Source organism: Hemibagrus wyckioides, linkage group LG28 (genome assembly GCF_019097595.1).
Source record: "Hemibagrus wyckioides isolate EC202008001 linkage group LG28, SWU_Hwy_1.0, whole genome shotgun sequence".
Taxonomy (NCBI): Eukaryota; Metazoa; Chordata; class Actinopteri; order Siluriformes; family Bagridae; genus Hemibagrus; species Hemibagrus wyckioides.
Window position 1 is genome coordinate 18,074,054 of NC_080737.1, and position 27,640 is coordinate 18,101,693.

At 41.6% G+C, this 27,640-nt stretch overlaps 1 protein-coding gene across 2 annotated transcripts in view; it reads left to right on the forward strand.

Moving 5' to 3' along the window:
* pappaa (pregnancy-associated plasma protein A, pappalysin 1a) overlaps positions 1-27,640 on the forward strand; it is an 85,342-nt gene that overhangs the window by 15,254 nt on the left and 42,448 nt on the right. For both annotated transcript variants that reach the window (XM_058382963.1, XM_058382964.1), the window contains exons 6-11: positions 284-476; positions 2,004-2,125; positions 8,541-9,039; positions 18,635-18,763; positions 18,883-18,974; positions 22,377-22,573. In XM_058382963.1, coding sequence (XP_058238946.1) covers positions 284-476; positions 2,004-2,125; positions 8,541-9,039; positions 18,635-18,763; positions 18,883-18,974; positions 22,377-22,573 — 1,232 coding nt within the window. The remainder of the gene's footprint in view (positions 1-283; positions 477-2,003; positions 2,126-8,540; positions 9,040-18,634; positions 18,764-18,882; positions 18,975-22,376; positions 22,574-27,640) is intronic.

A 27,640-nucleotide genomic window follows, 5' to 3' on the forward strand; every position in this document is an offset into this window, starting at 1 on the left:
TTTATTATAGAATCATTATTATATATCATGACCATATTCATAATTATTTTCAGTTCTTTCAGTTACTACGGAAACAGTATTGTATTAAAACGAGGGCATTCATATAAGCCGTGGTTATATTTGGTTCTAAAAATCTTCTGACCAATCAGCTTTGAGAATTATCTAGAAATACAAGATGACATTCTATACATTTGCCTCCATTCAGTACTGTCTATATTTCACACAATTAATCCCATGATTTCTTTCTTTCTTTCTTTCTTTCTTTCTTTTTTTGCTCTGACAGACGACACCTGTACGGATTCGTTTACCGAAAACCAAGTGGCTCGCATGCACTGCTACTTGGACCTGGTTTATCAGACATGGCAGCCTAACTACAAGCCCCCTCCTGTCCCCATGGCGCCCCGTGTGGTGGAACAACGTCAGGGCTCGGTCGCTGTGGAGTGGTTCCCTCCAATCACGGGCCACTTCTATGACAGGTGAACTGAGGTTGCAGAGAGAGGCCTGGGGGACGTTCTGTCTATTTCTGTTTTGAGTTATACTGTATTTTTAGGGATGGTGAAACACATATGGATATGACGTGCTCTTGAGGATCAGGTGTGTTGTCATTCGATATGTCTGAAGTGCCCCCCGGGGAGGGCACATGTCCTTTCATGCCCTGTTGATCATGGAGGAAATTGGAAATTTGAATTTGTAACATTTCTGAATGGAGACCCTTTGTATTTTTCTCCCTATTTGGCCGGTTTTCAACGACTCACAAATGTTATCAATTAAAAGCTATTTATGATCAAGTGATTAATTTACTGTCATTACAGGACCTCCCAAAAACATCTCAATGACCCAGACACAGGCATTTTCTTCACTTTCATTAGATGATTCAGTCCTGTGGAACTTCGTTGACTCACTCAGTTATTTTGCTGCGTTTGTATTGTTCCGCTATTCTCGCACAGAGAGTCTGTCAGGGAAGTTCCTTAGTATTTATTAGCAGCACATCCATAAGGATAAGTTTAGGATAAGGTTACGTGTGACAGGTGTAACTCACTGACACGAGCTTTGGGGAAGCCCCTCAGGAACATGTCGAGGCATGCCGTGAGTCCGTTGCTCAATCTGTGCACTGTGTTTGTGTATTAGTGTGTGTGTGTGTGTTGGTGTGTGTGAGAAACAGACAGTCTAAGCCTGAAATCTGCCTGGCTGCCAAGCACGGAGAAGTTATGCTGATCCTGTTCAGACACTTTCAGTGACTCATAAAAGTGAAATCAGAGAATTATGTACATCTGAACGTTCATAGGGCGAGAGTCCCACATGAGAAAGAGACATTTAGCTTAGGATTACCATTCACATTATGAACTGTCAATGAACAAAGCCCAGGATAGAGGCTGCTTAATAATAATAATTAAAATAATAATAATTATAATAATAACAGTAATAATAATAATAATAGGAATGTATCATATATAACTCATAAAAAAGCTCTAATACCATCAGGATATAAGATGTGACTTAACAGTACATTATGCTGCCAATTAACCGACGACACAGAACCACAGCGATCTGGAAATAATTCAGGATTATTGATAAAGAGAAAGAACTACAGCATCTTACTGTAATACAAGCAATATAACTTTGTGTGGGTTGAAACTGTCTTTACTAGAGAGGGTCAGGACACAGGAATGAAAAATGAGCACTTCATGTCTGCAAGCACTGAGATCATGACACTCATTTTTAATGCCTGTTTTCTGTCTCGCTCCGAATGCTGGCCATCCTCCTTCTTTATTTCTGACTATGTTTAAATATAAACATTAATCTGACATGAGGAGGTCACCCTGTACCTACCAGATCCGAATAAATTCTTCCGTGATGCTGCTGATTGATGAAAACCAATTAATTTATTCATTTTGGTATCGACGAATCCTCAAAAAAGTCTAAAACATGGCGTGCATCCAATAATAAGAATTTTATTGGACTGCATCTAAGTTGGGTCTCCTTCCTGTCTGTTGATTTCCTAGAGAAGTGGGATCAGTGTGTAATAAATGTGCCGAAGGCCGAGTCTTTCTCCAGTATGCCTCCAACTCCTGGTCTCCGCGGCCCTGCTTGCCTTCAGGACACTGGAGCCCACGGGAAGCTGAAGGTAAGACCAAAGAGCACTAAGTTTTAATTAAGTTAACACACTTAACTCGATGATGCTGAATGCTAGATTGATTTATTTTCTGTAACAGCAGCTCCCGTCACAGATCACGGATATTAATGCTCTCAGTTTAAGAGTTTGTTTAGTAACTCATTTTATGTATGTCATGTTATACAGTGGAACTTCAGCATACGAATGCCCTCCCTTATGAATTTTCTGCTTAAGAACTGAAATTTTGCAAGAAATTTGCTTCAGAATGCGAATCATTTTCAGCACATGAACGAAGTGAACAGAACGTGGGCAAAGTTACGTGTACGTCCGGGAGCCATTCAAAATGTGTTTGCGTCAGTGGAAAGCCAAGCGAAGCCAACCAAAGCGAGTTTACGAATTTTAGGAATTTATTTTGTCAGTGAAAGCTGTTAGGAAAGAATAAATCCACGATACCAATGTTGCCTTCCGCATGCGTTCAAAAGCTAGGTGATTTTACGGGTGTTTTTTTGTTGACAGATTGGTGGTGTAGGTGCTCTGTTCTATTTTTAGCCCAAGCTTGGTGGCACGACTTCCTGTGAGGACCCTTGACATGGAATGCTTGGCTTGGGTCAGTTCTTTGTAAGCAGCCGTACAGTTTACATACGCTTTATTTTGGTCATATTGATCATATTTTTAGGTTGCTGGAACGGATTATCTGCATTTACATCATTTCTTATGGGGAAATTTGTTTCACAATATAAATTTTCACCTTAAGAACTCAACTCCAGAACGAATTTAATTCGTATGCCGAGGTTCCACTGTAAATATATATAGTTTTCCGACACGGGAAAGAGGAGTTTATGGTTTGTTGTTTTCTCTTAAGTCCAAGACAAGTTAAGAGACCAGGATGAGAAAAACGTATTTTACATCTGCTATAATGTGAGCTCGAAGCCATGCCCAATTCTGCTTTAAATCCAAATACTAATACTATTTGAAGTACAGGTAATGTCACAGCATTACATTTCAAACACACAGGTTTATTAGAGCCTGATGAACCGTGACAAATGCCTGATTAACCGTGTTCCGAATCGAATAAACGAAGCATTTGGCAGAACCACTCTCTCGGTAACCTAGCTCGTCTTCCTGAGAGCCTGATGCATTGTGGGCTTTATGAATATGTCATCAATGCACTATGAAGCCAGACGTCTCTTCAACCTCGTACCCGTCACCCTCCTGCTCGCCTTCTCAATACGCCTCTGATCCTCCACTCCAGCTAGACCAAGGGCTGTATGAAAAGATGAAATCAGCAACCTACCTAAAGTAGGCTGCCTTCTCCCCCCCACACTCTCTCACTCTCTCTCTCTTGCTATGTGTTACTTCCCTCGCTCTCCGAAACAACTGTGGAGAGAACAGTTTGGGCAAGGAGGTGGAATTTGGCTTTTATAAATAGTCTGCACAGCTGTGCTGCTGCAGAACTCTTTGACAGCTGCTTTATTAATTATTGTTTGCGAGCACGGCTGGCATAAAAACAGTGATGTGTCAGTTTGTCAGGATTGCGTCTGGGAGGAATGCTCTTACTCTGCAGATCAGTGTGTGTGTGTGTGTGTGTGTGTGTGTGTTTTCTCCAGGATTTGGAACCATGCGAGGGGTATACGTGCAGAACCCTGTGCTGCCTCTTTAACTATGGGGGGCCTCTAACTATTGAAAGATTTCACGTTTAAATAGTGGGGGGACCTTTGTAGAGAAACACATTTCCTCGCTATTACTCAGAATCCTACAATCAGAGAAACACATTTCCTCACCATTACTCTTCAATCCTGCCCTGGAGGTATATTTGGTCATTAGGTGAGATGTTAGGACCCGTCGTGATTCGTATCACGTTGAGAAAGTGCGTTATCTGGGATGAGATATGCGGTGATAATTAACGCTGATTGATGGATGTGGGTCAGGACAGATTGTTAACTTCCTGGGTTTTCCATGCAATTGGATCATTTCCTCAAACGATCCATAGATGGAGATAGACTGCAATTCTCTTTCGGACCCTCGGCTCTTTCGGGCCTGCGTCCTCGTTTATAACAGTGTCATGCAGAAACATGTCCAGACTTGCCACTGTAGCTGCGCATAAATGCTTCCCTGTTTTCTGTCTTGGAACGGTTTCCTGCGAATGGTGGGCTCCCCCCTTAGAGCGCCCCTCTTACGCGTGTGTGTGTGTGTGAGCATGTGCATATGTGTGTGTGTTTGTCCTCGTTCGCGAACCCTGAAACCCCTCATGCAGCTGCTTGGAACTGTTTTTGTTTGTGCCTTGTGTTTCTTGGCCAGTGACAACTTTGCAACATGCCACCTTCCCACAAACGCCCTCCTCTTCTGCCACACAGCCCCGTGCTGAGCTGGCACAGGTGATACAGACGCAATCCTCTTAGCGCCCTGCTTCACCTGTTAGCCATGTCCTCATACCACCTCACCGCCTTCCCACCCTTGGACCATCGTGGTCAACAGGGAGCACTCCTCACATAAATCTTTACAGCTGGGAATATTGTGGCTGACTAAAAGTGAAAAAAAGTGGTAGAGTACGAGTGTGGGAATTATGTAGGAAAAAAAAAACCTGTGGATTCTGGAAACCATGCCGAAACCAGCCAGGGTAGTTAAGGCCACTGCAAAGTGCATGTGGTTTGCGACATCCACATAAGACGAAGCGAGACTAGTGCTGATTCAAAGCAGGGGACTGTTGCTGAGGAGACTGGACTATAGGAGACTTCCAGGAAAAACATATGGAAAAGGGGTTCCTTAAAAAAAAAAAAAAAAAAGAGGCCGGCTAATGGAATCTGTATCCAGACATTGTATTAATCACCCGAGCTGCTTTGAACGTCCGAGAACAAGGCGGCCAGTAATGTGTGCCATGCTTACACGTGGCTCAAATAACAGACTGCAGATTTACGTTTGAAACCTCACACTTTCTTCTGTGCAATTCAGTATTGTTGCGGTTTGGAAAAACTCCATGCTACCAGCCCTAGGAAATGTCTATGTAGCATTGAAAAGATTAATATTTTATGATTTGTGCTTCAAAAAAAACCCCAGAAATTATTTTGCTTTATTTTAAAGAAAGAGTACATATAGAAATATCATTTATAACACGATTGTAAGCATTTTAAAAAGGTTTATTAATTGTTTATATTAATAAAAAAACCCTTAGACACCAAACATAGGGCTTCATAACCATGTTATAACACATAACATGTCACATATAACACTTATTACCACTTACCACTTAATGACAGGAAAATCATTCACTCACAAATCTGACATTTCTTAAACAAACGAAGCTGGTGTACTTAGGTTTACATAATGCTTCATAATAGTGTTATAAACACATAATTGATAACTACTTTCAGTCCATGAAAATCATTACCTTTGCAACAAGTGCTAAAATAAGTATAATGCAGTGTGCTTAATAACTAGTGTAGAAATGCAACATTAGCTCTTGTAACTGCTGAGTAAGATGTACATGACGTTAGCTGACACAGGGGTGGTATTACAATGCTAAATAATAATTTTTTTATTCTATTGGACTGACACTGCAGTGAAGAAACATCAGTTCCATGCTGCTGTATGAATTCGAAGAATATGCTTAAAAAATGCAAGAAGACAGACAGATCATAAGTCGTATGTTATAACTCTATATGAACGTTAATAACAAACTAAAAAAAAACGTGAAGTCTCAATTGAGAGATTGCCAAATGACTTTGTTCATAATTGAAACCTCAGAATATGAACAAACTTACCTTAAGACTTTTTGGACATTTCTAAGCCTTTAATAAATCCTCCAGAGTGCTCTATTAAATGCTTTTGAATGTGCTATAATGTAGAATTCAGCAGAGGAAAATGCTCATATTTCCAATCAAACAAGCAGCACTGTGTGTTATACTGTACTGACTTACAAAGACCTTTCAAATCAAGTGTCACCTAAAAATCCCAGTTGTTTAGAATTCACCCCCTGAAACAGCACTTACTCTTACCTTCCAAAAACGTCAACTATGAAAGTAGTTGTATAAATAAATTGATTTGACGACTCTGGGCATGAAGGTCAGACCGAGACAGTAAGTCAGTGTACCAGCTGTTACATCAGCACCAGGTTGGTCTACGGGTTCTAGGAAAACGAGAGGCCACCAGCTCTCCCCGAGTGCAGCGTACGTGCTCTAGAGCACTCTTCATCCCCTCATTATTTAGCGATTCAAATAGCATTCATCCGCCGCTTCTCCTCGCATCGTCCCATTCCCACATGATACAGGGAGGTCAGTGTGAACAGTGAGACTTCAATTCACTGCAATTAAGTTGGACGCCATCCAAACTGTGCCGCTAACCCCCCCCCGCCTCCTAGAACGAGAACTTTCCTAGACAAGCTTGTGGCCCCACGGGATTAGCTAATCAAGTGAAAATGCGAGGCACTGATTCATGGAGGAATTCTCAGGTCACCTGGAAAATAGGGCCTACTGCTGCAAAAGCAAGTGAACCTCGACGAGAAACGCCTCAAGGACCTGGCGATTAGTCCACTTTGGAGCAATTCGCATAATAAATGATGCTCATCCGTCTTATGAAATGACTACCTACCAATTACGGTTATTACAGTATTATGTTTGTAAATGCTTAAATAGCAAAATACACCTTCACCCACACACAATGCTTAGATTCTTGGTTGTAGTTTTGTAGTGTCCATGAATTTATTATTATTATTATTATTATTATTATTATTATTATTATTATTACAGAAAAGTTAGCTCTTTGCTGGCCACACACACACTTAAAATAATAAGAGTGTTGATGGTGCGGCCTGGAAAGCCGATTCAGTGCGCAGTTGATTAAACACTGGAATTTTGTGCGCTACCCAGAAATGAGGTTAGCAAATGGGTTTCGTCGTTGCCAGCTTGGATTTGCACAAAGGAAAAGCATCAGCGTCTACCATTCTCGCCCTTCTCCCTTGCGCCATTTGATGAATGCTAGTGGACGTCACTCCAAATATGGCTGGACTGTTGCATATGAGGTGTAGCCGGAGCCTTGAGATGAGACACCCACATCACTGGGCAGCCCTGCTTTCCTAGCTTTCTGCTGATGGAAGCACATTATGGTGGGAAAGTGCAACTGAAAAAAAAGAGAGAAAAAAAAAAACAAAGCGAGCTTGTTATTAGAGCATTATGTGACCTTGTGCATAAAATAAACCGTTTAGCCACAGAGTTGGTGTGCGGCCAATTTGTGGCAGGTGATTTGAGTTCCTCCATTTTCACGGCACGTACTGGTCATTATATCCCCATTGGTTACGCTCAAGCTAAATTAACTCTGATAATCCTAATGCTAATCCTAATTACACACGTACATGTAAAACTTTGCACGCGCTACATTTGAGCCTATCCATTAACCAAACTTCAAAAGCCAACACTTCAGCATCTCACATCATATTGCCTTTTAAACGACTTATGTTTGAGGAATTTGATCCGTCGACTAAAGCAGTTTTGGGACATTACAGGTTCGTACACCACATATTTCTCCAGGAATAGAATCTGTTTGATAAGCAGAATATTTTGAATAACAATGGCCTGGATCCCGCAGTTGGAATTGCAGAGTTATTATTCTTTGTCTGAAATGTGATTAAGTAAAACCAACCCAATATCCCTCGCTGAATAAGAGAAAATATTTGTTGGCGGACTTCAGCCAAATTCCACTCTGCACACGATCAAAGACATTACACCATTTTTCCGGATCATCAAAACACACATATGCTCCCACAGCTATGCTTTGACGAACTGATACGCACACATTCACAGCCTACGAAATTCCCCTGGACTCAAGGGATTTGAAAAGAAGACTTTTCCTTTCTTAATGTCTAACATAGCAGCTGATAAATGGAGTCCTGTTTTGCTTATTAAGTATTTAGAAAGAACAGTTACAGAGGAGGTTCAGAAACACTCCTATGCTAATGCAGATCTGGCATGGCTAGCAATAAGCACCTCACAGTTTCATGTTCAATCCTGAGTTTGAGTTTTTTGTTTGTGCTGAGATTTGCACGCTCTCTCTCTCTGTTACTGCATAGGTTTCCTTTCAGTTCTCCAGGTTCCCCTGACCTCCTAAAACATGCAGTATTTGCACTGGCTATGCTAAATTGCCCCTTGGCATGAATGTGTGTGTGCATGGTGAACATCCAGAGTATATTCCTGGCTCTCTCCGGTATTCCAGTATCCAATTCCAGCCTGACCAGGAACAAGCTGCTTAGTCAATCCTGATTACCACTGGATCAGGAGCAAGTACTCAGGATTAGCAAGTTAGTTATCCTAGTTAGTATTTTTCTGAAACCTTGTTTCGAATGAACAGAGTACTTTCCCTTAGAGAGACACGCCAAAGACTTTCTTCTTTAAACTGTCATACACAGATAAACAACCGGTTGTTATCTTTTGCCCCTCAGGTCCACCAGATGTGGAGCAAGTGTGTGAGCCAAGTGTTCGTACATGGAGCCCACACAACGCTTTGGAGGTGGGCCTGGTACCTCCACCGTGCCCTCTGCAGGGCTGCATGCTCCAGCTAGAATTTGCATACCCGGTCATTCCTGAGTCTCTCACTGTCTGGGTGACGTACTGCTCTTCAGAGGAGATGGCTCTTCCTGCCATCCACAACATCATATTGCTTTGCGTAGGTGGGCATAACCTCTCTCTGGGACCCAGTGATGTGTTCTGTGACACGCCTCTGACCATCAAGCTGGATGTAAAGGAGAAGGTGTACGGTGTGCAGTTCTTCACCATGGTGCAGCACCTGGAGATCGATGCCACTTTGCTCACATCTAAGCCCAACTGCCCTCTGTGCCAGGACTGCGAGGAGCTGAGTTATAGACTCCTGCGTCAGCCGGCGTTTAGTCACGCTCCGAAAGGCATCGAGCTCAGCGACACGGCACGCAGATATCTGGACAGGTAAGAAGTTCCTCTTTAAGTTCCCCAAAGCATAAGGTTAATTGGAAATAACAAAACTATTAGGTTACAGGCTCTCAAAAGGAGGAGTGCACAGTTATCCACCATGAACATAACTACAAACTTGCAGGATGGAGTTTTACTAAATGAAATATTGAGGCGTGTCTCAAATACTCACGATCCTGACATTGCACTTTCCTTTTCTTTCTGCAGTTATTGGCTTGAGCAAGAAGCAGGATTAAACCCAGCATCACTGTCTGACAGCTTAATACAACCACAATATGTCATGCTCCATTTTATGTTTTGGCTGTAAATACTCTTAGAAAATAATCTATAAAATGCCATTCAAGGCCAATATTAAATTCATTACTGTGACAGCATTAATTAATTACTAGCGTCATCCCTTTAAAACCGCAGAGGAGATTGGCAGAGACAGCATCTTAATCAGAGACATTACTCATCTCCAGACGGAATTTTTAGGGGGATGAAGTTTTTAATTACATTCAAGTGAGCTTCTTAAGTCCATATTTTCTATACCTGATTTTTCTGGGCTTAAAGTAAAGTGCTTGGGTGCTCCAACACTTCTAATCAAGTCAATTCTGGAATCATCTAGAAGTGATTTTTAATCATCTGAATGAACCTTGCAGAAAATTAGCATAAATTTGTGCACAACCAGTCTGAATACGTATACTCTGAAATATTCGGAATACTCTGAAAACATTTGGATGTCTCAAATTTTCATCATTGCTCAGTCCACCAGGGAAATAAAAATCTTTGCTACTATTCTGCATGCCTTGAGGTTTATAGATTTTTTTAAGTGATCGTACCTTTTCTACCTTCTTATTAGCAATAGAAATGATTTTATTTCTGGAATAATGTTTTTCTCATCTGAAGACTAAGATGTAAACTTTCGACTCATGCCCCTCAGTGTTGACTGTTTCAAGATGTCCGTGATAATTGGCTGTTACGAAAGCCGCTGTATTCCGACTTATCCCCGTTGCCAAAAAACAGGATTTTAGCAGAGATTTTTATTGACTTTGGATTAAAGCTTTGGCTCTATTTGTGGTGCTCCTGAACTCCATGCTGCCCTGACAAAATAGCCTTCATGCATCTTCACCTTTTCCTCTAAACGTAGAGGCATTATTAGCCCACCCTCGTTTAATCCCCCTACTAACACAAACCACATTTCCAGGGTGGGAGATGCTGATGGTCGAAGTATCTGGGGTGTCTCTGGATCCTTGGGTTATGCTTTCCAGCCTCCTTTCTAGGAACTGTCGGAAAATATTTCCACTTGGAACGCATTGGTGATATGGGTGGCTGGGCCCAGCGTGCTGAAGATGAGAGGGACTCTCGGTGGGTGAAGCCCAGTCAGGTTGTAACCTGTGTTACATAATAGATATCCACAATAATTCCTGCTTATGCAAGAGACACAGCAACAGCATGGAAACGCCAGTAGATCCTCCTTTACTGTCTGGAAATGGATGCTCTCGGGCAACTGATACATTGAGGGAAAACCCTGCAGCAGCCATTACTCTTTCTCTGGACGTTCACAGCTTGATGGTAGATCACGGATGGCTGAGCAGTCGACATGAAATGTTGAATTTGTTTGCAACTGGGAACATCCATTCCTTTGCGGTTTCGGGAATATGATGAGTAATTTAGCAGTGACCTGTTGAAGTCCTTTGAAATCTGAACTGCTCTGTCATTGAGGTAATGATTCTATGTCAGAATCTGTGATGCTCGAAATCTAATTTCCATCCCTTTTTTTGTAATCGGTCCAAGAAAGCCTTCATCCTTGACTTCACTTACTAAAAACAGCTACACTATTGTTTTCATTCGAGAAGCCACACTGGTTGAGATTACTTGAAAATGCCTATTGGGTTTGTTGTTGCCCTGCTCCGAGGCGCAGATGTATAGCTCTGTTATTTTTTCCAGAGCGGCATCGAATGTCTGAAGCCGATGGCTTGAAAAGTATTTTCTGTTTATCAAGTGCTATCACATTATCAATCATGCTCAAGTTCCTTTGATTTGTGTGATCCCAAAGGAGATTTTTCATGGTCATAAGAAATGCCCAGCTTATAATAAAGAAGTTTGTGTCTATAAGCATACATTTTACAAGCAAAGAACCATATTTTCCATATGGAAAAGTCATAACAGGAAATGGCAAATCCATCTCCATTTCCACAACAGAGTCCTTTCTGCCTCCCAAACAATGTTAAGCATCTTTGCACCATTCTCTCTCTGTCTCTCTCTCTGTCTCTCTCTGTCTCTCTCTCTCTCTCTCTCTCTCTCTCTCTCTCTCTCATGTTCTCTTTTATTTGCCTCTCAAGCATTACTCCAACCTAAGCACAGTAAGTGCTCCATTCGCTCATGAGTCATAGACGCAAAACACATCGTACCATCACACCTAAAGCACTGCCAGTGTTTGAACGATGGGCTGCTATCATGGTTACGATGACATATTACCTCATTTTCTGCCATGTCATCAGTGTGTATTTATGCTTTAAGTGCATGGACTTGTCATTAGTGCTTGTGAAATGGTTCGGCTTAAGTGACATCATTTGACACATCATCGAGTCCTCCACTCCGGAGCTGCTGAGTGTGTGACAGAAAGCCACCACTAATAGAATACAAATGAATCTGTATGGTGCGGCTGTTGAGCAGTAGATAAAAGCTGGCTTGCTTAAAGGTTTTAACGCCGTTAGAACTGTCGGAGAACTCATAGACTGGAAAATTGGGCTCTATAATCGGGATCTTCAATGATACAGCATATGAACATGTTTTTTTTCTTTTACTGTTAAGTGGTCTGATTGGCAGTTTCAGGCGACACCTAAAATCTAACACTTGGGAGTGGAGAAGGGAACCATAAAGTGTGAACTCCCTTGTCCTGAAGATTTTCCAGGCTCGGAAAACTTAAAGTTCCAGCTTTACCTCTGACTGTTACAGAGCTCTGCCAATGGAGACTCCTTTCTTAGATGGTATATTATCCTGATAGACAGGGTTCCTCCAGTGGGAGAAACTGAAGAATTGCTCACTCGCCCACATCTACCTTTACTAATGTACCTCTAGTAATAGAAGGGTTTGGAACAAGTGAAGGAATTTAGCTTGCCTCCATATTTCCAGGTGTCTCCTGGAGTATGGTGGGATTCTTTCAAGTTTCCTTTTTCATTTTAAACCAATTTTCTCCAGATTTACTTCCAACCAACTAGCCAGGTTTTCCATATTCTGACCGACACACCCTTCATATCCCTGTTATACCCACCATACCCATTGTTGTCTCTTGACATGGTCTTGGTTGGACATTGGAACCAAGTATGACCTTGTTATCTCTAGATGACAGGCAGAATGATTAAAAAAACACAGATTTCAAGATCTGTATCTGGTATTTCAGAATAAAGTGTTTTTGACTTATCAAATGCATCAATGCTTTAAAAAATCTAACACCTAGCCCTTACACTATGAATGGACTGTGAACACCTGGCTCCGTGTTCATGTAATTAGCATTTCTGTTAGGTAGAACCACATGCACAAAGCACTTTTTACCCATCAACCCACTTTGAGGAACGTCTTAGGTCTTGTTCTAATTAAGTACTTGCAGGAGGTTAAAGTTTAAATGAAATCCACTCTTTTCATATAGAAGTTTAGCTGTGTGCGGGGAGGATCATAAAATTCAAAGCCTCACCCAATGTTTGGTTTAGAGAGCACAGTAAATGTTCTTACTTGCTATTTGGTGCAAGTGGCTCTCAATGTACACCGATCTTTAGGTGTTAAAATGTGGGTCCACAGGAGGGATAAATAAGTGTTCCAAACCAGGGTAAACATTAAACTCTGGCCTGCTAATATTGGATTACAGCAGTGGAAGTTCCTTCCTGATCAGAACATCAGCTTTGTTGATCCGATACAAGTTCAACTGAAATCGAAGAAATTTTCCATGTTTAATATAACAAAAGAGTTCTTCCTGCCTCGAGCACCAAGGCATAGCTAGCTTCTTCGAATACTATTTGAAAAATGTTTTTGTTTCCTGTCTGCCTAACTTTTTTTCTGGGTTTCTTTTTATTTTTTTTTTTCTTATACGTGCCAAGGATGCTTCCTCATCGTCCTGTTGTTCTTGGCAGGTAGTGTGAAGGAAACCTCACGCGGAGTGCGGTTCTGGTATGAGGAATGCTATGAAAATCCAGAGGTTTTCATACCACTCAGAGCACTGGAGAGTGAATGAGATCCAGATACTTGGTTGGTCTCACCGAACTCTAATCTGGTAAAGTGTACTTGCTTATGGAGTCTCAAGAAGAGACGAGAGAAGAGTACTGTAAATGTCTGTCTTTCCAGAATGGGATGGTCACTAATGAGGGATGTGTAGATGAAAAGAAGCATGTTGGCATATGGTTGGTTTTTTGGTCACGTGTTGCCAGGGTTTGGACTCCAACATCTGTTCTTGCTTGATTAAACTTGCCATTTGAAAAGAGGGCCAAAGCTTTGCTTGGATATTCCAAATGTAGTTCTAGATCCTCAGGTAAGGTTTTGTGTTAGACCAACTTCTAAGCTTATCTCAGAACTACTACAGAAGGGTTCCTCAGGGGTTCTTTAGATGATTAATGATCCTAGCATTCTTGTGACTTTCAAAGCCTTTATTTATTTCAGTACATCTCCTGAGGTACAACCTCAAGAACCTTTTAGTCTACCAGATTTTATTTAAAAGTGAAAGAAAATAATGTTGCAGCTGCTGGACCAAGGCCCTGGACCCTCATCTATTAACTTCACAAGTTTCCATAAAACATAACATGTTAACCATTGTTCAACACTTAGATCTTTAGGCTCTTTAGGATGATTCTAAGGTCCAATCTCAGGACTATGACACTCTCAGAAACCGTAAGAAAGATTTGTTTTGGATGATTAATGATTCAAGCATTCCTGAGACTGGGAAACTCTCTGTTCCAGGGTTCTACATCATACCTCTCAGTGTTCCCCCAGAGGCACAACCAAAGAACCTTATAAGGCTTTTAATAGCTCAGATAGTCAATGTTGGAACCTTGAGCAGGGCCCAGAATCCTCATCTATTATCTTCACATTTACATCATACTAATGGGAATATGGGAACCATTCTTCTACACTTTTAGAAAAATGATTTTCAATTTCAAAAATGAAATCTATTCCAAGGTTCTGCATAGTCCTACCAACAAAAATTGAGAGACTTATGGTGCTATTTTTGAATATTTTGCCCTATAAGCTTAGAGAACCAATGAAGCAACCTTGACCACAGAACCAAACCTTTATCCATGGACTTGGGAACCAGTGTTCTACACTCATGACAATGGGTTCCTTAATGGATCTTGATGAAGAATGCTGAAGAGTTTAGCTTGCTAACAGTTTCCACATGGAAGCCCTTTGTCTTAGGGTTCTTTAAGCAGAATTAATAGGTTCCTCCTTCCATGAAAGACAACCGGAAAAAGACTATATGGTTCTAAATCCAACCATTTCTTTTTCTGTGAGTGCACCTGTTTACAGAAATCGACTTTTTCTCCTCAGGATTTTCCGCCCTTTTTTTTGTAATGTCCGTTAAGGACGTGCTCTAATGGCATGTGCGCACACATGCTTTTGCTTTTGATCGTCTGTTCGTTTTGCATGAGGAACCTGAGACACACCGCAGCAAAGCTACGTCCATGTGCATTCCCATCAAGCACCGAGGCTTGGCTAGGGGAACGAAATATCTGTTCATGCTCACATCTGAGCTTTCTTTCGAATGATTCTGCAGCTGGTGCGACATGCTCTCACCTTGTCCCCTGTTCAGTTTAGTTTCAAGTCAACGCTTTTAGTGCTTTCTGGTGCCATAATGTAATGCAAATTTGACTATTATAATGGGGAAACTTCTAATAAAAACATCACAGGCTGGTCCAGTTACTGCATCACATATGTGATGTTTCATTTAAAAAAATTTTTAGAGAGATCTAACCAAGTAACATTCTCATAAAATTCTTTGTTTTAATGGTTACCATTAGACGTGTTATTTTAATTATGTCAAAGAAACAGTGTGTGCTTAAATGTTTGATCATTTGCATGTGTCTGTGTGTGTGTGTTATTTTGGGAAGGCAAGGAAAAGGTAAGGAACACGTCATTCTAAAATGATTAAACGTGTATCCTGCAATAAATCCATTGACACATTTGAACACAGCTCCCTGCTGTGCATGTGTGTGTGTGTGTGCTCATGAGAATGTCTTGTGAATTCTCATTTTTTGTGCATTCTTGTTTGATTTTATGGAACTTTCACTGGTGTGCGCTTTAGCGATTTTCTCTCCTCAGCCTCACACTTGGCTCGGGCACAAACGCAAACAGCCGCATAAAACTCCAGCCCTCACCATTCATCTCAAGTGCTAATTTGAATGATTTGTTTAGCCTCTTATTAAAAGTAACTGCTTCCCTGCCCATTAGAGCAGGCACCTTATAAATCTTGGCCTCGCCTGAACCTCCCGTGTTTGCAACAGCAGCCACCGTGCCCGAGCGCTGCACTAATTTGGCTGCATCGTTTTTGTTAATCAGCAGAGAGAAGGGCTTGTGTTCCCTCTGGGGAAGCCGGCCAACGCAAATGCAAATAATGAGGCCTTTGTATGTTTTTTTTTTCTCCTTCCCTTCTCTCATTCATTCTTTTATTACGAGCTGGTGTGTGTGTGTGTGTGTGTGTGTGCGGCCGCCTGAAAGTGTTGTTTTATGGATGTGTGGATTGCAGGACTACAGAGTTGATGTTGGAGAAGCTTTCTGTCTGTGTGTAGTTTTGTGGGTGGTTGGCATGCATGCATTTGTTTGTGCATGTGTGCATGCACGTGTGTGTGTGTGTGTGTGGAGGAGGTTCTGTTCAGAAATTAATACTACTTGATGGTCTGTATATGACCTGCTATTCAATCCCAGCATGTGCCTCTGTCAATATTTCTACTCGCCACATCCACACACTCTCTCTCTCTCTCTCTCTCTCTCTTTCTGGCCTTCAGAGTTGTTTACCTGTAGCTTTCCTTTCACTTGTTTGCAAGTTCAGTCTCGCAGACTATTGAAACACACGCAAACAACTGATGTTCAGCTATGCGAACTGGATGTTTTCTCTCCTGGTGCGTGTCTTGTTTTTTGGCCCACGTGGTGTTTATTGAGTTACTGTTTTGTGGAAACCCGGGCCATGACTGCACGCCAGCTATTTGTTTGTGTCTGAGTGAATGCAGTGGAACACTGAAAGGGACGTGCTTACTCGCACCAACATCAAAAGAGGTTGCCCACTTTGTTCGGTTCCCAGACTAGTATCGCTTTCAATGCGGCACAGCTGCAGAGAGCAGAGGAAACCCTCTGGAGATGCTGGAGAACTGTGGATGCACAGTTCAGGCCATACGTGTTGTATCAGACGTCTGATTCCGGACATTTCATATGTCCCGAGTCATAATCTATATTGCAGAAGATGAAAAAGTGACTAGACAACATTTATAACAGCTTTATATACAGTGGAACCTTGGCACATGCATTTAATTTGTTCTTAAGGTGAAAATGTGTAATGTGAAATGAATTCTCTGATAAGAAATAATGTAAATGCAGATAATCCGTTCCAGCCACCCAAAAATATGACCAATATGACCAATACGAAGTGTATGTAAACTGTATGGCTGCTTACAAAGAACTGACCCAAGCAACGCATGTCAAAGGTCCTCACAGGAAGTCGTGCCACCAAGCTTAAGTTAAAAATAGCAACTTACGCGGCATTTGGTTCGGTTCACCGGAAATGCTTTGTATGCCAAAGCAAATTTCTTGTAAAATTTCAATTCTTATGGTGAAAATTCGTAAGTTCCACTGTATATAGAGAGAGTATTGTTGTTGTTGTTTTCTGACATCTACTTCATGGATCAGAAGAATTAGAGGAAAAAATCTATTTCAAATAAGTATTCATTTTGGTCCATTTACATAAAATTCCTTGATTAACATACTGTAATTTTTAACCATTATTGATTAATTAGTGGGTAGAAATAAGTTTTGTGTTGTGCTGCCACTTTTGACTAACAGCATGACGCCTGATTAGATTTTTTCCTCCATTCTTCTTTAAACATTCGTCATCAACTTTTTGAACAACCCGTATAATCACTACACTAATCAGACTGAACTAAAATCAAATTTAGGAAAGTCTCTGAGTACCACTGAGCTTCCTTAATTAAAATAATTAACATCGTTTGCATAAATTCATGTGATGGACGTTTAGAAAACTGAAGTTGATGAATCACTGCCAGCGTTTCAACCATCGATCGGGTTCTGCTATGGTATTTATTTAGCTCTCGGGTTTGATCCACTGAAATACTTTGCTGGGTCTGCATCCAGAGAGGCTCTGCCAGTTGACACCCCCTGGCATAGCAGATTTAATCAATGTGCTAGATCTTAGCCTTTGGCAGCTCAAACCTTCTTTTTTTCCTTAAACGACTTGTTCGAAAAGGCAATAGAGACTGTCAGTTATTTTATTGCTTAATAAAGTGCTTTATTATTCACTTTATTCATTCAAATAGTCACATTTTTTGCGGTAAAGTGTTCCAGATGTTTTATCTTTTACATAATGCTTTGTAGTCTGTATTAGAACACATAACTGAAAAAAAGCAAATAAGCTAAATCAGAGGATTTATTTATTTATTTGTTTATTTTTCGATTACTTGGCAACCATGAGTAGGATGAACACTACACAAGTGATATATATATATATATATATGATATATAGATATGATATATATAATTGGTGCTTGCTATAATAGTTCTACCTAAAAGAAATATCTGGCAACCCAGCTTAGGTAGTTTAAGCTGAAATAAAGTCTGAAACGCGTCTAGACATCTAGACATCAGCGCAAGGCATTGATGGCACTAGAAGAGATACTCAGAATTGTACTAGACTTAATGTACTGATAATGTCTTCCCAAATGTAGAGTGGTAATAAACTCGTTGGCCGAGTGAACTCCGATTCCCTTTGGATATCGGCTGAACGCGGGCGCTGAAGAAGGTGACTGAGTCCAGAGGAGGATGTCATTGCCTCATTTCGCTCTTCAGTCATTTAAGTCTACAGAGCCTGAGATCTGTTTTAAGTGCAGCTCTTGGATCGATTCCATTCACTCCCTCCAAAGCTTGCATTTCGTATCAGCAAGCATAACTGAATGCAGATGAGCTCGGAGAGGCCCGAAGTCGAAATCCATATGCACGCTAATTGTAATGCCTGGTTGGAACCCTCGAGTGATGGCTTGCGAAAGTGGAATCAAATTATGATGGTTTACAACAAAGCTGACCTAGGATTAGAGAATTACAGGCTCGTTTACTTCGGGCCTGTAATGGGATTTTGGGGTCATGAATTTTTAAGGAGGTTAAGAAGGCACTTGAGCCAACCAGAAACGCAGCCAGGAAATAAAAGTTTGTGTTGAAAAATCTTCATTAAGATCGCATGAGGCATGAGAAACATTCATATCGGTACTAGTAGAGTCTGAATAAACATTTGTCTCTTTCATCTGCTACTACATCTGGTTCGAGAAAGATACCAATATTATTGCTTTGCTCTGTAGTGAGCACTCGACTCTCAACATTAACTCCACCTCTTCTTTTTTGGTGTTAGGGATGTGGTGCATGGCGTGATGTACACCTACCAGGTTCAGACGATCTCCAGATGGGGAGACAGCGAACCATCTCCTCCTCTATTCCACCGCCTTGGAGCACCATACTGTGGAGATGGGATCATCCAGAGGTGTGTTTATGTGACAGATCTTCAGTTTCATCATTATCATCAAGCACTTCATCCAAACCTTAATGATGTTCACATGCATGCTGCTTTGTATTAATTCCTATTCTCTTTCGGCCCCCCAGGTCCCAAGGAGAGCAGTGTGATGATAAGAACACCATAAATGGGGACGGCTGTTCGAGCCAGTGTAGTAAAGAACCATTCTTCAACTGTGTAGGTGAGTGTCTCAATAGTTCAACCTATTAGACCAGAAGAGTGAAAGGTCTTTCTTCATGACACATGAACTTGGACCACACAGAGAAGATTAATACCTTTCTATCTTATACATACTATTGTTTAAAAATAAATAAATAAAAAGCCATGCCCACAGTTGCTAAAAGTAGCAGTTGCTAAACGGGTGTAAAAGGCCACAGAAGTGATTTGTCACTTGCTAGCCTGAACGCTGTGTTGCACTTCTGAACCTGATTGTCCTCATTTGCAATGTAAAATGTGTAATAATCCCCTTCACACGTACGCTGTTAGCCTTGTCCCTACACACACTTCTGTTCCTTTCCTCCAAGAATTTTCAAGCAATGCGACATCCCCATCACGTCTGGAAGACATTTTACTCAAAAGAGCAGGCCAACAAATTCAGAACGGATGCTTTGGCACCTCGTCTGCGTCTTTGCTTTATGCATAAGAAAAGGCTTTTCCGCTGCTCTTCAGTTTTGGCCCGAGGAAACCCATGTCACATCCAGTCTCGGCTCCACACATATGGAAGTTATGTGCAACGTGCTTGTGAACATGAAATTAACATGTTTCGTCAAAACGGCACATGTAAAGAGTCATGTTACACGTGATCCCAGGCATGGGCAGATTTGGAAGTGTTGGCCTCAGGGATTCTGATCCCAGCGAGCGTGGAGGCTAGAAACACTGGCAAATATCTAAAGCGGTCCTGACCTTCTGTCACCAGCCAGATGTCACCTTTATTTAGATCTTCTGGAGTTCTCTTGATTTGTTCTCATACGGCTATCACGGTACCTGCTATTTTCCTCTGCTGCATACTTTCACTGGAAGAACTCACATCTGTGTAGCGGCTTGAATTGTTTGTAGATTTCACATGGAAACTGAGGAGACCATCTGCCGTCTGTCTGTCTATCTGTCTGCCTGTCTGTCTGTGTCTTCCTGACTCTCTCTCTCTCTCTCTCTCTCTCTCTCTCTCTCTGAGAGTCAGCGTGCCTGACTGGACTTTAGTAATATTGTAAGCTAATCTAATTGATAGTTTGATAAAAGGACGTATATGTTCTTCCTACTTCTTTGGGTCAGAGCCAAACTGTTTAGCCTAAAACAGTTTTTTAATTATTTTAGCAAAATTAAGTCAGTTTAGCTATCAGATACATCAAGCTAGCTATCCATGTCTACATACAAGTGGGTAAAAGCAATTCTGCCATGAGATTGTAGCGTCAGCTGAACTAGCTAGACTTTTGTTCGCGCCAATCATGCAGACATTGCTAGCCTGTAGTTTAACATAAAACACTGGTTCAGTTATATCTATACATTTTTTCCAGTCCAGCTGAGCTAATGTAATCTCAACATCAGACAAAGCTAGCAATCCTTCAGTACACTACTGTTTTTAAACACAACATATATCCATGTCTGCTAACAAGTGGATTATAGCTAAACCAAAAGCCACACCATCGTTTGCCAGCATTAGCTAAACTAGCTAGCTTAATCCCAAGATTGTGGCAACTGATTAGCATTGCAAAATTAGCAGTCAGTCTGAATAGACAACTAGGAATGGTTAGCTAAATGAAGTCTCTAGCAATGTCTGCTAAGAAACTACTTTCATAGTAAAAACAAACCTAAGTATGCTGTACAAAGCAACAACTTTACCTAGACAACTTTCACTACCACTAGCTAACATTACTTACTAAAAAGTAGGTAGCAGATCTCAGGCTAGATATCCTTAGGCAAACTACAGTAAATCAACCCTCTAAAATGTCTAACCTTGCTTAGCGAGATAGCTTTGCTAACATAAACATTACCTCTGCTGTAGCTAGCAGAAGTTTCAAGCTAGCTATACTTTACTGTATTTTGTAGTAAAGCCTGTAGACATGCATTTATTATGAAAATAAAACCCAATAGCTATGGTTGCTAGCAAGCAAACACAAAGCTTTACATGTGCCATATTTGCACTGACATTACAAGAAGAAGGTAAATCATGTAGCTAGTAAAGCATATTGCAACTTCTGACACTATGTGTGTGTTTTCCTCCTAACTGCAATAAGCAGAGTGTGTTTGAGAGTGTGTGTGTTTGAGAGTGTGTGTGTTTAAGAGTCTGTGTGCCCCCTTCGGCAGCCCCACGTTTCAACATCGGCAGAGCTAGGCTGAGGGGAGCATTGGAATTTGCGTAGAGGCCAACTTGGCACAGCACTTCTCTGTCCCCCTTACTGGAACCCCTGACTCTGGGAAGTGGGGGGGGGGTGTTTGAAAGAAATAGAGGGATAGAAAGAGCGGGGCGAAGAAGGAGGGAGTGCCAGATGAGAAGGATGCAGCGGAGGGAGGACACAATGGAGAAAGATTGATTGAGAGGGAGAGGATGGAGAGAATATGGACGTGAGTGGCGGAGAAACTGGAACAGGAGGAAGAAAGGAATAAGAAACAGTACAGCAAAAGATGAATAAGGAAGCAGTGTCTGGAAAAGACATCTCTCTCTCTTTCGCTCATTTCTTACTCTATCAGTCTGTACATCTCCCCCCTCCCCCAACCTTTCTTAAAAAAGAAATAAATACGATAGTCACCTAATCTGATAAATTCATCATATCCCATTACTCTCGCAAATCCTTTTTTCCGCACCTTGGCTATCGCAGCAGGACTCTTCTTTCTTTTGCAAAATTCATCTCATTTTTTGTCATCCAAAACCAATCTGCTCTGACCTGGCAGCGAGGACACGTATGTTTGCTCTTCTCTTCCTTCCATTCTCCCAGAGAGAGGAGAGGAATGGATAAAAAAAAGACACAAGGGATGACACCAGAAAAGCTTTGTTTTTCTTTAAAAGCACCTACTGATAATCTTTGGCAGGGATGCTTCCTTGTCATTTTTTCCCTCGTGTCGCTGGGTTCAGACTTGTGTTTCGGAAGATCCTCCTATTGGAGTGCAGAGAATGAAAACTTAGTTAGCAGTCGCTAAGTTTGAGGAGGTTTTAGAATCTTTTCCATAAAATCTATGTCAATCATAGCAAACTAATAGCATCCCTGAATACTAGCTGCCATGGTTTATCTTATTAGTACCTTTGCTAATGCAATTTCAGTCTTCACATTACACAAAAAGTGTAATTCTTCTGTTCTAAAGACTTTTCTTGTTGGAAAACTTGTTATATAGTGCTGACACTAGAGACTCCTTCCCTAAATGTTCATTAAATGTCTCCTTACAGAATACTTCACCATCAATGAGACCACATTTGTAGAGCGTCTTTTCTACAAGAGTCTATATTGCAGTAGATAGAGCTGCTGAATGCTAATCAACACACACAGAAACTTAACCCACAATTTCGGTTTCACTTTACACCAGTGTTGACAAGCAAACAAGTTGAAAGAGTGGTAACGAAAACTTTACGTCTTATTCTGTCTCTGTCTCACAGACGAACCCAGCATGTGCTACTACTACGACGGTGACGGAGTTTGTGAGAACTTTGAACGGGAAACAAGTGTAAGAGATTGTGGTCTGTACACCCCGAGTGGTTTCCTGGATCAGTGGGCCACGACAGTGAAGACCTCCCAGGAGGAAAAGCTCTACTGCCCAGCTGAGGTGGCATCGGGATACCCTGCAATCACCAAGGTAGAACCTGTTCGATCATAGATTCATTTGATAGTCCAGGCCAGGATTTCAGAAAGGTTAAAGGGCTCGTGAAGATTTTTTCCTTTGAAAGATAAAATAGATGGGTCTGTTCACCAGGTTGCATACAAAGCTTGTTTACACATTAAATATAATTCCTAAAATCTTGTGCTAAGAGCACACAGTGTAAGTAAAGCAGAAGATTAACTTATGTGGTACTGTGTGATTAACATTGTTAATTTTTGCATTTGCTTTGGGTTTATGGCCTTCATTTTGGGTGGACTTGTTTTTTGATGGCACTTTACTTAAATCCCATAGCTTCACATAACAATTACATAAACCCTTTCTTTGCTGTTAAAGGTGATCTCAGCATACACAGTCCATTGTCACTGTGTGCAACCAGACACTGGCATTGCTGTGACGGACATTCTTTTAGCAAAACTCGCGCTTGGCAGGCAGATGCATTCTCTTTCCCGCTTGTAAGACTGAAGATAACATCTCTAGCATCCAAAAGACCCTAAACCTGTCTATCAGAATTACACACCAGCCTCTGTGTCAAGTGGACCCTTGTGCACAGTGACCTGGCCCTGTTACAGCCAAGGTTGGACTGGGTCACTTTAGTTAGAGAAGATCAAAGTTAGACAGAAAGGAGACGGATGAGGTCATTTGAACCCGAATGATACAGTGCATATGGAGGATGTCAGGCCTGTAAGCACTTGACGGATGAATTGAGAGAATTTGGCGTTTAGAGTGCTTCTGAAAAATCCCACTCTTGCTTCTGTTCACTCTTTTTTCACCAGCTGTTTCATGCAACGTTTTCTGTCCATTGTGGTTTATAGTACGGCGAATAGTGAGTGCACATAATTCTACATCAGATTCTTCCTTTAAACTAAGTGGGCATGTCAGGTCATAGTAGTTTGAAGTTAAATAACTAGTTTTTAGTTATTTCTCTTTTTTACATAATCACATTAAATTTTCACAATGAAAACCTCATCAGTCAAACTAAACCAAACATAGACAGTTGTGGTTGATAAGAAATGGATATCTTGGATTATCCCTGCAAAGTTCCATATCTACTTCTGAGTGTCTTGTACGTGATCTGGCCGTGATCTAGATTTGGAATTGCATATCTTTGGCATATCTCATCATAATCCCATCCAGTCATGAAGCAGAGAGTGCGTGAGGTCTATCTCCTTAGAAGTAACTGCAAACAGTAAACACATCCCTGCCTTGCCTCGCTTTATCCGGGCCTGTTGATGATCAAGGTGCCTGCACCATTTTCTCTGTGCTGAGACGCATGCTTGTCGTTGTTTTGTTGATATTGTGGTCTTCCTTCATTTGTTATGTCCCTACAATCAGAAGATTCTGTGCAGGCTCTGCTGCTTCAAAGGTCATGTTGGGCCAGCTTCTCCCACAGGGAATGAAGTTAGTTGATAGGGATCAGTCCGGATGCTTGAAAGGAACCCGTGGAAGATGGAGTAAGGCGGGAAGGGACTGTGTCTCTGTCGAAGATGCCAACAGGCCTGCAGCCACGACTGCTATCCACCATGAAGAACACACAGCCTTTTAGGTCAAACGAGCAGATTTTCATCGTTGTGAGAGCCATATGCGAGAACACCCACCCACCCACCTACTAGTTACTATCCCCACCATCTGACTGTGTGAGTATCTCATACGTAGAAAGAACAGGATGTCTTTGCTGCGCTGTATTTTCTATCTGTGTGGGCCGGGCAGAAATGTTCTTGGCCTGGCTCATCTACAGCAACCCACCAGCGCTTTACCGACTTTTACACGCTCGTTATTTTGACCTGCGCCTCGAAGTGAAATTGATCCTCAACTTATCCCAATTTCGACTTTGCAGTATGTCAGCATTCGGTGGAGTGCATCTGGGCTGGAGCGTGGTCAAGAAAACAGCACGTGGCAGCATGTTCGTGTAGAATGCTTCCAGAAAATTCTGCACGGCCGCTGCTTGTGAGCTGGAGAAGCCTACTCGGCTGGTTCCATTCCCAGGCCACGCGGTGAGCGAGTCGTGTACTTGGGTATAAAAATATACAGACAGCCACCATGCAGAACAGCAGGACTGCTGGAGCTTTAGCCAAATCCAGCATTGTCCAGCGCCAAAGCTGATATCCCATCCGCTGGTTAATGTATCTGCCCGTTTTTTCGGATCATGATGAAATTGGGTTCATTTTTTGTTCAAGTCATTCTAGTTTTTCTTCACCTGTTTAGGAAGTGAAGGCTCTTTAGAAAGTCTTGCATCGTGTGTATCTGAGAGAAAGAGTATTCCAGAGTATCCAGTTACCATTTTATCCTCCTTAAAGTGGTGGATCTGGGACCTATCCAGGTAATTCTAGGTGCAAGGCAGGAATATGCAATGGATAGATGTCCATGGCACAGCATCCCCCATGGTCATTTGCATCCAAGTGCAATTTAGTAGCCAGGTCACCTAGTATGATGTGTCGGGGCAAACCAGAGAACTCTGTGAAACCCCATGTGGATACAGGGAGAACTTTGTGCTGTAACTGGAGCTCAGCATCAAACCCTGGATTCTGGAGCTGTGACGAGGTATGTGGCACAGGGCATAGCATTGCTTGCTCCATGCATTTCGAACTTGAGCTTGGGTTTCTGTATGTGTGGACGTTCATATGATTTCTGCATTTTGCTTAGGGTTTCCTTGGTTTCTCTGATTTCCTTCTACTTCCCAGAAACATTCCAGTAGGTGGACTAGTGACTCTAGATTGCCCGCTAGGTACGCATACATGCATGCATGCATGCATGCATGGTGCCCTGTGATAGACTGGCTTCACATCCTGGGTGTGTTTTCACCTCCTGCCCAGTGTTTGCTAGATCCATCAAAGGATCTGATCAAATTGGGAATTTTGGGGAAACCAATTGTATCCATCCTGATTTCCAAGTCACCATTAACCTTTTTTTTTTGATAAGCAGGACCACTGAATATGAAAGTATTCGTATACATTATGAAAATATCAAAGTATATACTTCCAACCAGGATCTGGAATTAGGCCTGATCAGTGAGGTTAAGGTAACTTTGGGTGACATTAAAGTCTATCAGTGTAGCACTGAATTTTTTGCAAAATAAAGCAACCGTGAACAAGCCCTCATTACAGACATCAATGGAAATCCATTTTACCTTACTGATAAGTATTGTGTTGAGAATTTGTGAAGATTCCAAATGATAACAAAGTCATTAGAAACCATATCCTGTGAAAGCTATATGATATTTATTATCCATGACTGATTGCTTGTAATCAATTTCCAGTTTTTCAGGCAGTGCCATGACAAAGCGCGGCAGCTAAGATCGCATTAGAGAGCGTTAATGATATTTTTACATCACACTGCTCATGTAATTATGTACCAAAATTACCAGTGACACAAAATAATCAAAATGATTTATCACTCTCCTTTTCTCTTCTTATGCTCAGTGGTGCATGCAGTGTGAGGTTAATTAAGGTAGCACCACATCCCAAACATGGCCGAGCTGCAATAGGACGCATAGTCCTTCCTAAGCAATATGTATTCAGTGCTTGAACAGAACATCCTGTTCACAGAGCTGTACCACAGGGATGCTGCTTTTAGCTGAGGTTGGCCTGGAGGGGATTTTGACAGCATCTCGTTCTGCACTCAGGTTAACAACAAGCATGTGTTAGCATAGTAGAGCACTAAGGTTTCAATAGGTTATCTCTCCAGAGCCCCTACACCACACTGGGCACTGACGCAAGACTTAGTATTCTCAGGTGGCCATGCAGCACAATAATGACAGGCCTGAGAGCACTGCTCTCCATGCAGCTACATGCACACGGAGCTCGCGCAGAGCTTTTTTGCATGGCCGACTGGCTGAAAGGTCACATTAGTAATAGCTCATTTCATTGCAAAGTCACTTTACGATAATGGTTTTCAGCTATGCTCTCGAGGGCGTGTGAGTGTGTGTGGGATAGCAGTTTTGCCAGCCTTCTGTGTTTCTGGTGGCTCTGGACCGTCTCGTGTTTGTGCGGAAGTTCGCTGAAGTGTTTCAAAGGCTGCCTGTGTGATTGCTTTGCTGGAGCTAATAGAGACTGGTTGAGGTATTTTACATGGCCTGGACACTTAAAGAGAAAGTGCATGTTTTCTGAAGTAGTTAAAGCATGCTTGTTGCGGATACTGTGTCAAAAATATATATGCTAAATTTATATGATACAAGCTATGCATGTCCACATACGTGATATATGGGACTAAGTTTCTCTGGCCGTCTGGAGAAACTGTCAGATGTCGCTGTGAGTCACTTCGGAGCTATTCTGCCAAAAATATACTTTGACCTTTCTAGTTTAAAGAAAACATAATTCTATTTATCCAAAACAAGAGTTTTATTTAGTCTACTTTCTAACCTTGCCTTGGTGTCTGTCTGCAAAAGTCATATTGGTTTAACAAATGCAGATGTTGAAAACCTCACTAGCAGATTTTCCTCATATGATGAATGTCATGGTTTGATCAAGGTTTTGGAAAGCTATGTGCCATACAGTATATTTGGAATCAGTTTGGAATCAGTTGATTTAAAATGCCCACGATGCTCTGGAACATCAAAACAGGCTCAAAATGTTTAAATGACTAACAGAACACGTGTCAAACGAATGAATTACCCAGTGAGATCAGGGCAGTCACTGAGATTGATGTGGACGATCCTGATAATGAAAGTGAGAACTCATCTCCCATAATAAATGATAAATTTGTTGCAATGATGAATCAGCTAACCAGTTAAACAGGTTCAAGATCCCACGTCCAATTTAAGACCCATATACCTACAGGTTTTTTGTTCCAACCAATCAGGAGCCATGCCGATTTAAGGGTGGCCACTCAGCTATTAACCCTAGCTAATGCTTGTTCGTAATGAAAAACCTGCAGAAACCCTCGATAGATTTGCCCAGCTAATTTCGAGCACAGTGTTTCGAAATTTACGCAATGATCAGCAATCGTGCTTGCACCCACTTCCAGAAATGTAGCTCACAGCAGGTTTCATTTTACAGCTGGAGATAATGTCCCACTTCCTTAGTCTGCATGCACACCGAAAGCTAAAAT